Source organism: Capra hircus, chromosome 24, assembly GCF_001704415.2.
Source record: "Capra hircus breed San Clemente chromosome 24, ASM170441v1, whole genome shotgun sequence".
Classification (NCBI taxonomy): Eukaryota; Metazoa; Chordata; class Mammalia; order Artiodactyla; family Bovidae; genus Capra; species Capra hircus.
The window spans coordinates 8,264,571-8,279,592 of NC_030831.1; the positions used below are offsets into that span (position 1 = coordinate 8,264,571).

General features: G+C 34.3%; 1 protein-coding gene across 1 annotated transcript in view; it reads right to left on the minus strand.

The window, feature by feature from the left end:
- CCDC102B (coiled-coil domain containing 102B) overlaps window positions 1,511-15,022 on the minus strand; it is a 257,611-nt gene continuing 244,099 nt past the window's right edge. The window contains exon 8 of the mRNA XM_005696959.3: window positions 1,511-2,012. Within this exon, the coding sequence (XP_005697016.1) occupies window positions 1,905-2,012 (108 nt within the window). The 3' untranslated portion in view covers window positions 1,511-1,904. The remainder of the gene's footprint in view (window positions 2,013-15,022) is intronic.

The window sequence follows — 15,022 nt, forward strand, 5'->3', positions numbered from 1 at the left end:
GACATTGGTATCTGGAAGTGAGATGCTGCCACAACCAAATAGGTGGCACTGATTTAGGGACATCAACAAGTAGACACTGGAAAGATGGTAAAGAGGCTGTTAGCGCTGATGTAAAAGCAGTGAAGCCACTGTCACTAGAGACAGGGAGACATTTATGTATTGTTGCAACGATGAGGAACAGTGTCATCCGTGAGCACATGGAAGCTAAAACGTGATCAACCTGTGGGTCTAATCAGCAAGATTCCCAGGCAGAATGTCAAAGTCTGCAGGATGAGTGTTTGTTAGAGAAAAATACGTGAAAAAAATAAAATTTTAAAGCAGATTTCAGAGGAGATAGAGAGGGCAGTCTCAAAGTAAGGAATTGTCTCCAGGTAAAAATAAAATCAAATTGGCCGAACAATTTTTGTTAAGAACTAAGTGAGACTTAAGGCTTAATAGAACTTTACAGGTTGTGGGACCCATCCTGGGACCCCACTCCTGGCCAATGCACATGCAGTGGTCAGTGGAAGGCCACTGACTGGCCCCTTTGTCCCTAGGATTCAGTCTTTTACAAAGAGACAAACTAGATGATCAGACAAGAGAAAGCTTTATTTACGAATCGATTAGTAAATGTTCATTCCCACTAATGGGAAAGGAGGAAGACCAGGTCTGCTTCTTTGGAAACAGCTAGGTAGGATTACATAATGTCGTTTAAGTAAATTTCTTTATCTAAAAACTAAATGTAAATATGAATGAAGCAGTAAACTATACTTTATAAAAGTCTCAAATACTCATCTATGTGCAATTTTCCCCTTTGCTTTTGTCCATGGAACTGAAAGGAAATCACAGCTTTATTTCCACCTGATTTATACCTTGATACTACTTTCCAATACTGGAGGACTTTTCCACAATGTTACTGCAAACTATCCAGATGAAAGTCAAAAGCCCTCTCAGTTTGAGGAACTTTGCTTTTCCTTAACATCAGTCCCAGGTGATTCATTACTTTTCTGAGATTATTTGTATCAGTTGGAGTGCAAATCCGTAGTATTTGACACCTCTGTCCACTTTTACCTTTTATGAAGAACTATACCAAATTGATTGATATCTCTCTGGGCTGAAAACATTTTTCACAGAACATACCACTCCTACCATATAGATTACGCATATGTGTTTTTGTCTATCAGTTACTTAAACTACTGCTTTACTTAAGTACAGTGATTCTCTTATCAACTGTCCAGCAAACTGAATGGCTTGCAACTTACATTTTCTTACAAGTATAACTCCTTCTATATATTTGCTTCTTTTAATGTTTCTAAAATCTATATTACTTTTTTATTGGAATATAATTGCTTTACAATGTTAGTGCCTGCTTTATAATGAAGTATACATATGTCCCCTCCCTCTTGGGTCTCCTTCCCTCCCCACCCCATCCCACCTCTCTAGGTCATCACAGAGCACCAAGCGAGCTCCCTGTGTTTATAGCAGGTTCCCACTAGCTATCTATTTTACACAGGGTAGTGTATATATGTCAATCCCAATCTCCCAGTTTGTCCCACCTTGCCTCGCATCCACATGTCCATTCGCTATGCCTAGGTCTCCATTTCTGCCTTGGAAATAGGTTCATCTGCACCATTTCTCTAGATTCCACATATATGCATTCATGTATGACATTTGTTTTTCTCTTTCTGACTTATCTTCATTCTATATGGAAGGATGGACTCTGGGTCCATGCACATCTCTACTAATGAATCCATTTCATTCCTTTTAGTGGCCGAGTAATATTCCATTGTATATAGGTACCAAATCTTCTTTATCCATTCATCTGTCATTGGATATTCATGTTTTTAAGGAAATACGAGGGGAAAAACATCAAGATTTCCTTATCTAAGGTCCCAATCTTGAATTCAACATGTTTCATGAAATAATTACCAATTTTGTAACTGCCTGAGTTTAACTTCCAAGTTTCCATTTGTTTCTTTCTGTTCATTCAAAGATCTCTGGAGCTTATGGATCTGATTCAGGAAATCATCAAGCTGAAAGCAAAACAGAAAAATGCTTCAGGTACGACAACTGAGGTAAGAAAATTTCTAAAAACAAGCTCTGTTTTTTGTGTTAACACATTCTTAGGCATGAAATTATTTTGTCTATATGCATGAATACATAGTAATATTATTTTTAATTATAAAATTAGTTCACATATTTAATAACAAACATCCACATGGACTCTAGAATATTTGACAGAATCTTTTCTATCTTGGAACTTCCCTTGTTTCTAACATGGGTTCCCCTGTCTTGTTATTACCATGACTTTGCAATGGTTCTGTTTTCATGTGTGTATTTATGTATATATTTAAGTATAGTATATATGGGGGGGTGTGTGTGTGTGTGCTAAGTTGTGTCTGATTCTTCATGACTTCATGGACTGCAGACCGCCAGACTCCTCTGTCCATGGGATTTCCCAGGCAAGAATATTGGAGTGGGTAGTCATTCCCTTCTCCAGGGGATCTTTCCAACCCAAGGATCGAATTCGTGTCTCTTGCATTTCCTTTACTGGCAGGTGGATTCTTTACCACTGCACCACCTGGTAAGTTCATATATATAAGGAACAAAATGGTACAAACAGAAATATCCTTTAAAATGTATTCTTTTAGTTGTTTTCAACTTACACATAAAAAAATGGATATTATGCTGTTTGTAATCATCTGCTACTTCAACTGCTAAGACTCATCTACATGAGTGTCTCATTGTAGCCCTGATGTTCTGTTTTACATGATTATACTGCACAACAGTGCTAAGACAGGAACCACCCTCGTGTTCATGAGTAGTAGACTGTTTGCAGCCTTGAGCTGCTGTGGACTTTTGTGTGTGTAACTCCTGATGTGTATGTGCAATGTAGTCTCTGAAGACATATGTAGGACAATTGTCAGCTTATATTTTTTAATGTTGAATTTTATAAAAGTTAAAGCTAAAATGTCTCCCAAAACAATTTACTAACTTACCTCCTAAAGGCAATTAGATGGTCTCCTGATTGTAAAGTACTGGCAAAGATGTGCTCAATGTGAGATATTAAAACTTTTGCCAATCCTTGCTAAAGAAATTATGGTCAATACCTCTTTATATTTTTATTGGTTCAGTGTTTTTCTCTCATTCCTATTCAGGTCTTCTGCTCATGACTCTATTTGGAGCTCTTTTTTTAACCTGTGCATGTTTATGTTGTAATCTCGATACTAACCCTTTGTCAGTTGTAAGTGTTCCAACTATCTTCACCAAGTCTTATCAAGTTTATAACTTATTTTTTCTATTTTATCTAAGAGATCTTTGGGTGAATAAATGTTATTTTACTAAACATGCATCTATTTTCTTTTACAGTTGGGATGTATTTAATGATGCTAAAAATACTTTCCTATTCAAAGCTTAGAAAAATATTAATCTATATTGTCAACTAAAATTTGTTAAGGCTTTGTATTTGTCATTTAAGTCCTGGATCAAGATGGGATTAACTTTTCTATATAGTAATAGGTATTGTATTATTGATACAATTTTATTTATCTAAATAAGCATATTTTAATAGTCAGTTAATTAAGTTGTCAAGTTGTTAGCCTGAGTGGAGTTTCCATGGGGTAGGTGTTGGATAGCTTTACTGTTGTCTTTTCTTCACAAGATCCAGCAACCATATTCATCCAGTTGAATATTTCAAAATCATCTCGACATTTTCATGGATATACAAACAACTTTAAGACAAAAATTTTACCTCTCCAAGAAGACTGCTGAGTTATGGCACTATAGTAAAATAAGGTCAGTATGATAATTTTGATTGTTCTTACAATTGTATTAAATACAAAATCTTATTAGATACAGAGTCAAAATACTGCTAAATATGAAAACTGATCCCAATTCTCTGATTCCTTGGCCAGTGTCATTCAAGTTAAAGCATTTTAAACAGCAGAATTCAATAGAGTTGAGTTGGTATTATTATCTTCCAGGAGTAAAAAGCTATTTCTTTTCATAACTTCATGGAGTAATACCATTCTATAAACCCTTTCCTGTCAATTGTTTCTGCCCATGAAGTAAACATTGCTAAAGTATATTAAAATTAACTGAAATAATTTTTTCTTTCTGAATGTCAATCATTGAAACAATTTTAGTAATACCCACACTCTTTTGACATCCACAATTTTTATTTTCTTACCATGAAAGTTCTCTCTTATCTAACCTGTGCAGGTGTTTGTGGACTTCACTTTTTCTTGTTTCTACTTCATATAAATGTTGAACCAGAAATTTTTTTTTTTTTTTTACAAATCTTCTACATTTCTCTAGTTCTCATTTTTCTGCAGTTAATGTAACGTATATTTAATATATAAGGCTTATGTTGGATTTAATCATTGTGTTTCACTTGAAGCTATTCAAATCAATAGTGTTGTCTATTGTGTTAGAGAAATGTTACAGAAGTATTTATTAGAGTACAAATATCTATGTATTACTTAAAAGTTCTTACAAATTTTAGTTCAGTTCAATTGTTCAGTCATGTCTGACTGTGACCCCATGGACTGCAGCATGCCAGGCCTCCCTGTCCATCACCAACTCCTGGCACTTGCTCAAACTCATGTTCGTTGAGTCAGTGATGCCATCCAACCATCTCATCCTCTGTCATCCCCTTCTCCTCCTGCCCTTAATCTTTCCCAGCATCAGGGTCCTTTCCAATGAGTCAGTTCTTAGCATCAGGTGGCCAAAGTATTGGAGTTTCAGCTTCAGCATCAGTCCTTCTGATGAAAATTCTAGTAGGCCCAGACTATTTAGCATAAAGACTAATTTTGCCTCTTCATATACAGTCTTACAACCAATTTCGTTATTTAGGGAGGAATCAATGCTCAACGTTCATGACTCATTAAATATTTTCTATCAGGATAAAAATTATAAGAATAAAGTAATAGGCTAATAATGATTGACAATTATTATTCTGGACTATTAGATTATTTCACATTTTCATACCCTTCCAAATATCTACTTGGAAAAAACCCCATCTATTTGGCATTATCTGGGACAATTCCCAGATGACTTAATGAATCAATGAGAAATATTACCTTTTTGTATTTTTTTCAGTTTATAAATTTTCATCTTTTATTCTACCCTTTTGGACTTTAGGAATGCCAATGTGGGAATATATGGGAACTAACTGTAAAACTTAATTACAGATAAGTATTATTAGATATTTAAGGAATAATTTGGTACAACTAAGAATAAAGTGTTGAAGCTGAAACTTCAATACTTTGGCCACCTGATGCAAAAAGCAGACTCATTTGAAAAGACCCTGATGCTGGGAAAGATTGAGGGCAGGAGGAGAAGGTGACAACAGAGGATGAGATGGTTGGATGGCATCACTGACTCAATGGACATGAGTTTGGGTAAACTCCAGGAGTTGGTGATGGACAGGGAGGCCTGGAGTGCTGCAGTTCATGAGATCACAAAGAGTCGGACACAACTGAGTGACTGAACTGAAGAATAAAGAGCTTAAGTTATTTATTATATTTGAAACTGGGATATCAGAATAAATTTGTAATGCATTTTGGAAATGTATGCCAGAAGTCATGTTTTTAAGACGTTATCATGTATTGAAATGTCTGCAAAATAATATGAGACACACAAAAGCTCTTTTTGCTCAAATATTTTTCATTATGTTCATGAAAAAGTCATATTGACCTGAATGGTTACTGAAAGTTTCAAGTTTAATTATAGTTCATCATTCTGATAGAACATTCTGCTGACATTAAAATGTTTAACTAGGCATCATAGTGCTATTTCATGATATTTAACTTTGGGAAAAAAAAGCTCACAATATTATGAGTAATGCATTACATTTCTTGTATGAAATAACATATAAAGAAAAAAATGATACAAAATACTGGTGGAAATGTTCTTCTAAATCTGTTAAATTTTTATAAAATTTACAATAAAAAATAATATTTAACCTTAAGGATGTTTAAAATACAATGGAAAATGTCCAGTGTGGAATCCAGTCCTTACCTCAAAGACTTGGCTAGCGTCTGATTCTAATCACATGTGCTGTGCTGCTTCAGTCATGTCTGACTCTTTGTGACCCTATGGACTGTAACTCATCAGGTATCTTTGTCCATGGAGATATTCTGGGCAAGAATACTGGAATGGGTTGCCATTCCCTCCTCCAGGGGATCTTCCTGACCCCAGGGATCAAACCTACATCTCTTATGTCTAATCACACATGAATGGTCAATTAATCTACAACAAAGGAGGCAAGAATATATGATGGAGAAAAGAATGTCTTCAATAAGTTGTTCTGGGAAAACTGGACAGCTGCATGTAAAAGAATGAAATTAGAACATTCTCTAACATCATGAATGCATGGAAAGTTGCTTCAGTTGTGTCTGACTCTGCCACCCTATGGATCATAGCCCACCAGGCTCCTCTGTCCATGGGATTCTCCCAGCAAGAATACTGGAGTGGGTTGCTACACCCTCCTCCAGGGGATCTTCCTGACTCAGAGACTGAACCCAAGTCTCTTAGTCTCCTGCATTGGCAGATGGGTTCTTTACCACTAATGTCACCTGGACTCAAAATGGATTAAAGCCCTAAATGTAAGACCAGATACTATAGAACCCTTAAAAGGAAACACAAGCAGAACACTTTTTGACATAAATCACAGCAAGATCTTTTTTGAACCACCACTAAAAATAATAAAAGCAAAAATAAACAAATGGGATCTAGTTAAACTTACAAGTTTTTACATAGCAAATGAGAAAATAAGCAATAAAAACACAGTCCACAAAGTGGGAGAAAATATTTGCAAAAGATAAGACGGACAAGAGATTAATCTCCAAAATATAAAAACAGCTTATGTACCCCCAGAGCAAAAAAAAAAAAAAAAAAAAAAGGACAGAAGATCTAAATAGACATTCCTCTAAAGAAGACATACAGATGGCCAAAAGGTAAGTACATGAAAAGATGCTCAAGATCTCTAATTATTAGAGAATGCAAATCAAAACTACAATGAGGCATCACCTCATACTATTCAAAATGGCCATCATCAAAAATTCTACCAACACTAAGTGCTGGGGAGGGTGTAGAGCAAAGGGAACCCCCTTGTACTGTTGATGGAAATGTAAACTGGTGCAGCCACTATGGTGATCAGAATGGAGGTTTCTTAAGAAACTAAAAAGAGAGCTACCATCTGATCCAACAATCCTACTCTGTCAGGCGTATATCCAGAGAAAACCATACTTTGAAAAGAAACATGCACTCCAATGTTCACTGCAGCACTAACTACAATAATCAAGACATGGAAGTAACCTAAATGTCTGTAGATAGACGAGTGGATAAAGAAGATGCGGTACACATATACAATGGAGTATTACTGAGGCATCAAAAGATTTGCAGCAATATGGACAGACCCAGAGATGATCATATTAAGTGAAGTAAGAGAAAGACAACTATCCTATGATATCACTTGTATGTGGAATCTGAAAAATGATTCCACATACAAATGATTCTACTACAAATGAACTTATTTACAAGATAAAAAAGTCCTAGAAAACACACTTAAGGTTACCAAAGGGGGTAGGGATAAATTAGGTTGTAATTAATATATTTATACTGTTATATATAAAATAGATAATCAACCAGGACCTACTGTATAGCACAGGAAACTCTACTCTGTAGAACTTATATGGGAAAAGAATCTGAAAAAGAACAGATTAGATATATCTATATGTATAACTGAGTCACTTTGCAGTATTCCAGAAACAGAACATTTAAGTCAAATATGCTCCAATATAAGATTTTTTTAAAGCAAAAATAATCTAATTAAAAAACAAAATCTGTATCAAATAAAAGTGACAAAAGTTATTTTCCTCATTCACAGTTATAAATTCTGATATTACATAAAGAATGAACTGTTGATGAAATCTCTCAGAGACTGTGAGCTTCTTGAAACTGACACACACACACACGCACACACACACTCTCACTGTCTCTCTCTTTCCCTGTCCCCACTTGTGCACCAGATCCCATCCTCTTTCACCTACTCAAGGACACACATACTTTTTCATCAATACAGGGTGCTCTCTCATATATTATCCTGTTTTTTTCTCTATTTGATCATTCCCATCAGGGACTTTGTACTCACTGTTCCTTCTTCCTGGAACCTCTGTTCAACAGTTATCTGGATGATTAACTTTCATTAACATCTTCCATGTATTTATTTAAATCTGAGGCCAGACATCATATTTAATATTGCAGCCTGCACTGAAAACAACACTGCTTTTTTTCCCCAGGAGTCATATGATTTATATATGAATTGTCTTGATCTCTGTCCACTGGAATGAAAATTCCTTGCAAAAGAGATATTTATTTTATTCATGTATAGATTTCAAGTGCTTAGAATAGTGTTTGCATGTATAAAAAGAAGAATAAATGGATGCTGGGTAGGCTAGATCAACAGATGCCCTTCTACTTTTGTTAAATGTCTTTGCCAAGAAAGACCATAATTTGCAAATTCTACAGCCATGGTGTCCTGAAACTTTCATATGCCAGATAAATTCAGTTCAATATTTATTGCTGAGTACATAACTGCATTGTTCCAACTGCTTCTCTGGTAAGGCCCCAACCAGTCTGGCTGAAATCTGGGTAGATTCCAAAAAATTTATGATTCAAGAAAAATATGCTTAAACCATGTATATAAGCTTCATCAAAATGGCAATAAAGTCTGGCTATAGTCTAAGACTTGGTAATATGGAGGCAGTGACTTCAACTAAAAAGGACTTGCAATTTATATAAACTATTTATCTCCATTCTTGAAAAGTTGCAATTTATATAAACTATTTATCTCCATTCTTGAAAAGAGGAAAATGAAATAAAGACTAGAAAAGGAAAGCCTGTTAGATGCTGCAGACAACAGCTCATAGACCCACTTTTATTTTTACTATAAATCCTTACCTAAATCTAACTGGAAATGATTGACAATCAGTTTTGATTCATCTTTCCATTAGTAATGGAGCAGGACCCATTCCTGTCACTGAAGTGACATGTTTAGTATTGGGTCTTCTGGCCAGTCTGCTCCAAGGCACCCATAGTGGGGTGTCTTCATAATCTCTCCAGTTCAGAATTTGATTAAGGTAATGAAGGATCGCACAAATTCAGGTAAGTGTTGTTGCTGTTCAGTAGCTAAGTCGTGTCTGACTTTTTGTTGGTAGGACTATAGCTCACCAACCTCCTCTCTCCATGGAGTTTGCCAGGCAAGAATACTGGAGTGGGTTGCCATTTCCTTCTCCAGGGGATCCTCCTGGATGAGGGACTGAACTTGAGCCTCCAGCAATGGCAAGCAGATTCTTTTATCACTGAGCCATCAGGGAAGCCCTCAGGTAAGTGACCTGTTAACAAATTCCCTAAACTCAACTCAAGTAATGAAGAGTCTTTATAAGGAATAAGTGAGTATGACAACTTGTTGACTGTAAATGATTAGCACAGGGTAATTTTCCAGATATTTTTAATTGGAACTGAAATATTCCGAACCATTTAAGGAATATACCACAATATGCTGTTTACCTGGAAAAAAAAAAAAAGATCAAAATCAATAGGAACATTTTACTGAAACTTCTTGGTGATCTCTGATGGAAAGTTGTTGTTGCCTTTTGAGAAGTTTGCTAAGTATATAGCTTATGTTACATGATTCTACTTATTTTTTAATGTCAGAATTAATTTCAAGTTATGAAATATTGCTACCTATATGAAAATGATGAAATGATCTATTGCCTACTAGACAATTGTCATATGTTTTTAAAATGTGAAACAAGTAAGCTGTGCATTAACCTAATCATTGAAATAATTTGGTGAACTTTGAGGTCTGTAAACTATAAATTTGCTAGAGGTAAGGTAACAGTGCAATTGCTATAGGGTTCACAAAACTAACATATCGCAACTGAATAACAATTAAACTCTTTAGAGCAAAAGGAATGTTCACTTTTAAGTGAACAGTTCTACTGAATAATTTGATAAAGTGACACATGGTTTAGATTTAAGAGATTACCATTTTAAGGAAACTATATTTTGGGAAACCTGGAGACAGTTTCTTTAAGTGGACCTTACAGTGAATGAAAGATAAAAATTGCATTCCCAGTAATTTAAATCAGTTACTTCCCCAAAGGCTTTATTGTCATCTTAGTGACAAAAACAAACAGAAAAAATAAATCCAAAAATACCTACCAAGTCAGAATAATTTTCCAAGTGACTATATTTCCTTCTTTTGGGGAACACATGTGGATATATCTGTGAAAAAACCTCAACATTCTTAGCAACAACGAAAGTATAAAAACAGTAATAGAGTTAGAAAAGAAGAATAAATTTGGAGAACTAACACTTTCTGAATTCAGTACTTACTAAAACTGTAGTAATCAAGACAATGCAGAAGGATAGATAGACATTTAGGTCAGTGGAATAAAAGTATATCAAGAGTCCAGAAAAAAAGTACTACATTTAGGGTTAACTGGATTTTGACATAAGTGTTAACATATTTCAATGGGACAAAGAATTATCTTTTCAACAAATAGTTCCAGGACAACTAATAGTCACAAGCATAATTTTGAAGTTGAGCTCCTACCTCACCTCAGTTAAAAACATTAACTCAAACAGGCTTCTCTAGTGACTCAGCAGTAAAAGAATCCACCTATGATTCAAGAGACAAGGGTTTGATCCCTGGGTCAGGAAGATTCCCCTGGAGAAGAAAATGGCAACCCACTCCACTATTCTTGCCTGGAAAATCCATGGACAGAGGAGCCTGGTGGGCTACAGTCCATGGGGTTTCAAAAGAGCTGGATATGACTTAATGACTATCAATAAACAACAACAGCTCAAAATGAGTCATAGACCAATTATAAGATCTAAAACTATAAAATGCTAGGAAAACAGGTTAGGAAATCTACAGGGCACTGACTATTCGATCTTCTTTTACACAAAACACCATGAGCAAAGCAACAAAAGGAAAAAATAAACAAACTGGACTTGATTAAAATTATTTCTAAAAGTTTCAAATGAAACTATCAAGAAGTTGAAAAGATAATATACATATCAGAAAGTATTTACAAATCATGTATCTGAGAAGGGGCTTACATTTAGAATATACAAACAAAACAATTTTTTAAAAATGGGCAAAGAACCTGAATTCATAAATTGTTCCCAAGAAAATATACAAATAATCAAAAGTCATCAAGGAAATTCAAATCAAAACCACAATAAGATACCACTTTACTTCCATGCTGTTGGTGTAATAAAATAAAAGATGAATTCTGATAAGTGGTGGTGAGAATGTAGAGAAATTGGAACCCTCAAACATTGCTTGTGAGAATGTAAAATGGCACAGTCACTTTGGAAAAGATTTTGGTGGGCCTTAAAAATGTAAACACAGTTACTATATGATACAGCAATTCCAAAGGAAATAAAAATGTACATTTACACCAAAGCTTGTAAATAAATGTTCATAATAGCATAATTTATGGTAGCCAAGGAGTATAGCAACCTATATACTTATTATCTGTAAAAGGAAAAGCTGTGGTATAGCCATACAAAAATGAAGTATTGATCTATGCTACAATATAGATGAACTTTGAAGACATTACGCAAAGTGAAAGCAGTCAATTACAAAAGGCAATCTATTCTATGACTCTATGGAATGTCTAAAATTCCACAGAGATAGACAGTAGACTAGTGATTGCCAAGGGCTGGGGATAAAGGGAAGATGGGGAATGACTGATAACAGAAAGTTGGATTACAGTAATTGTTAGATAACTCTATGATTTACTAAAAGCCATGAATTGAACACTTCAAAGTATAATTTTATGGTATATGAATTAGATCTCAAAAATGTTAAAATAGACAATAAAAGTAAATATGGCATATTCCCATTGCTGTAATATTTATATATTAGGACAAACAAAAATTAATCCTAGGGTAGCTATAATAGAAGTAAGTCAATTGAATATATCCAGTAATTCCAGATCTCTTAAGAATGTTATCTTAAATAACCGTATCACTTGAATCTAGAATATTCCATTGCTTCACCTCTATATCATGAACTTTTGAAATATTGAAGAATTGGATGGACTTGGTCGCAAAGAGTTGGACATGACTGACTGAACTGAACTGAACTGAACTGATGCCTTAAAAGTCTAATAGGTATTGGCACTGCTTTAAGATGTATTGACCTACATAATCTTATGTGGCTATTTATTTATATACAAAGCATTCTATTAAACAGTTCATTTTAGCTCAGTTATTTTTCTTTTCAATAAATTAAAGCTGCATGATGGTCTGTGAGAGCTAAGTGTTTGGCATCCTACAATGCTGATGAGTCTTAATTTATGCCCTGAGGGACCAGTACTGAGAATTTGTTCAGAGTACCATAGCAACTGTAGAATCAAAGCCATGATATTATGTGACAAATTTGTAGTTGAGAGAACACTACAGGATTCCATTGGATCACCTGGGGCAGCAATATTACAAGTGTTTACTGTGTAGCATCTTGATAAGGGAGACTTAATTGGTGTTAATTTTATCCAAATTACAAACAACTATAGAGCATCTATTTCCATAGAGTGGAATAGTCTCATCAAAATGTGTGACAAAACACTAAGGGTATTTAATTTGTAAGCAGTATTTCACAAGGGTTTTGATATGGATCTTTATTAAAACTGACTTCAAGTTGCATTAACCTGACCAATATCTAATGTGTACAGAGAATAATAATATCTTTACTAACAACAAAGGAAGACAAAACGTTGTCAAATAATATTAATTTTCATGACAACAGTGCTTGTATTGGATCAGCATCTTGAGGTATATATTTCCCACTTTCCTCTTTGAGAATCTCAACAGTTGAAAACATTATTAAAGTACCCAGGGAGCCAACAACCCTTCCTTCCCTATTGTAAGTTACTTAATTAACACACAACAGATGTCTACTTTCAGAAAGAAGCTTTTCAAGAGCAGTGGACTATGTGCCTATTTGCCCTTGGGTATTGGAGTGAATTCCAGCATCATGAAACTTAACGAAGAAATGAAATTGCCATTTTTATCCCAAGTTTTAATCTCTTATCACAGGTATAGAATCAGAAGGTTTAAATCCGAACTAATGTTGAATATGGGTACAAAAATACAATTATTCCTCATTATTTTAACTGAAAGAAAAGGAAATTGCAGAAACATCAGTTATGGAAATGCAAATATGAAATGTGATTAGAACTGGAGAACTCTTAAAGTAATATAAGCATTAAGAACAAGAGAATTCAGCACAAAACCACTCAATTTTACCTAATATCATTTGAAAACTCCTCCTCACCTCTTTATACTCAAGCAGTTTAGCCCACTTAAAACAGTGCCTGCCACCCTATGGGCCACAGATACTGGTGACAATCTCCTAGTAGTCAGAGAAATCTGTTTCTATTAATACAAATGTGTGGTGAGACCTTCATAAAACATAGGAAACGGCAACCTTATTAAAAGCCACATGACTTGTATTCAAAAAACCCAAAATAAAGAGAAACTTAAAAACTAATGGAAAATTTAAAAACCAGCAAGTACTCTTGGTTAATTGATTATAACTCAGGTTCAAACTCTTATTAAAAATAATTAGATACCAAAAATTAGAAAGAGAAACAATGTTATTCCAAAATAATGTTTAAGGAGAAAAGAAAAAGCCTTCAAAAAGATGTTTATAAAGACTACAAAAATATAGTAAGATTTATAAATTAAGAGGAGAAAACAAGTGATATTTTAATTGCTAAACTGAAAGACTAATGCTTCATTTTCCACAGAGTGTAGGGAGAGTATCATAATCTGATAATCAGTTTTGCTAATTTAGAAGAAAACTTCTAAGTGTCTGAAATGGACTACAAGGACTAGAGAGATAACTATAATGATAAAAGCAGTAATATTTTCCTCTATGATAAAACACCTTTCCAGATTACAAGTTTTCTAAAAAGATACAAATGTATGGAGAGGAAGTTACTTATCCTGAAACTTCGCTAAGAATGAAACCAGTTCACCAATACACACCTAACTATATGGGTCATGTTCCTGGCAAAGAAAATAAGACTGAACAAATGAAATCCTTCTTTAATAAGGTTCAAATAAAAAAAAACTATAATTAAAATATATACTCTTCCATTAAGGGAAGATACAAGCTGACTAGGGCATGAACTTCTGCATACATTACGTATAAAAATGGTTATTGACCACTTCTTATGAAAGTGTCAAAGAACTAGAAGAGATTCCAAAAGTGCAGTGTTTCTAAAAATATTTCTGAAACAGAAATGGATACCTCATTATTTGTTGAATTACATTTAAGTTTCTGAGTTCCAAACTTCTGCAACTGCCTATATTACAACTTCGGTTTATTTTGTAACTAAACCAACAACCATATTGTTCCAGAAATCTGTTCACCAAGAAACTTTAATTTTGTCTGAATAATTTTGATGATTATTATCTAAAATAATCTGTAGCAGTAACTGAACTGTTTAACATAAGAAAAAAGATTAATGGCACATTAGGATAAGTGTTCAAAACATAGGAAAATATTGTACTTTGTGTATTCCCTAGTAGAAAATAAGTTTATGATCAACTTAGCTTCACAGTGATGATAAGGAAATAACTATTTAAATAACAGCAAGGAATAAATATATGGAAATATAGTTATGATTTACAAAACTTATACAATATTGAAATATAAAGACAACATTTCTTCCATTAAATAGTAGTTAGCACACTTTGATTGCAATTCATCACTACCACCATGGCCTTAGTAATACTACAAAAGTCAGTGGAGACTTATGGGTAGTGATGGAATACAGATGGGAAGCCAATATTTAAGGCATGTTCCTTAAAACAATATTCTGATTCTGTACATATGAAAACCAATGACACAGCAGTAGCAAGCATCCCTTCACTAGAGTAACACTTAGATTCCAAATTTTCAAAAAATAGTTTTCACCTTTGAATAGAATCACTGGCTACCATCTGAGTCACT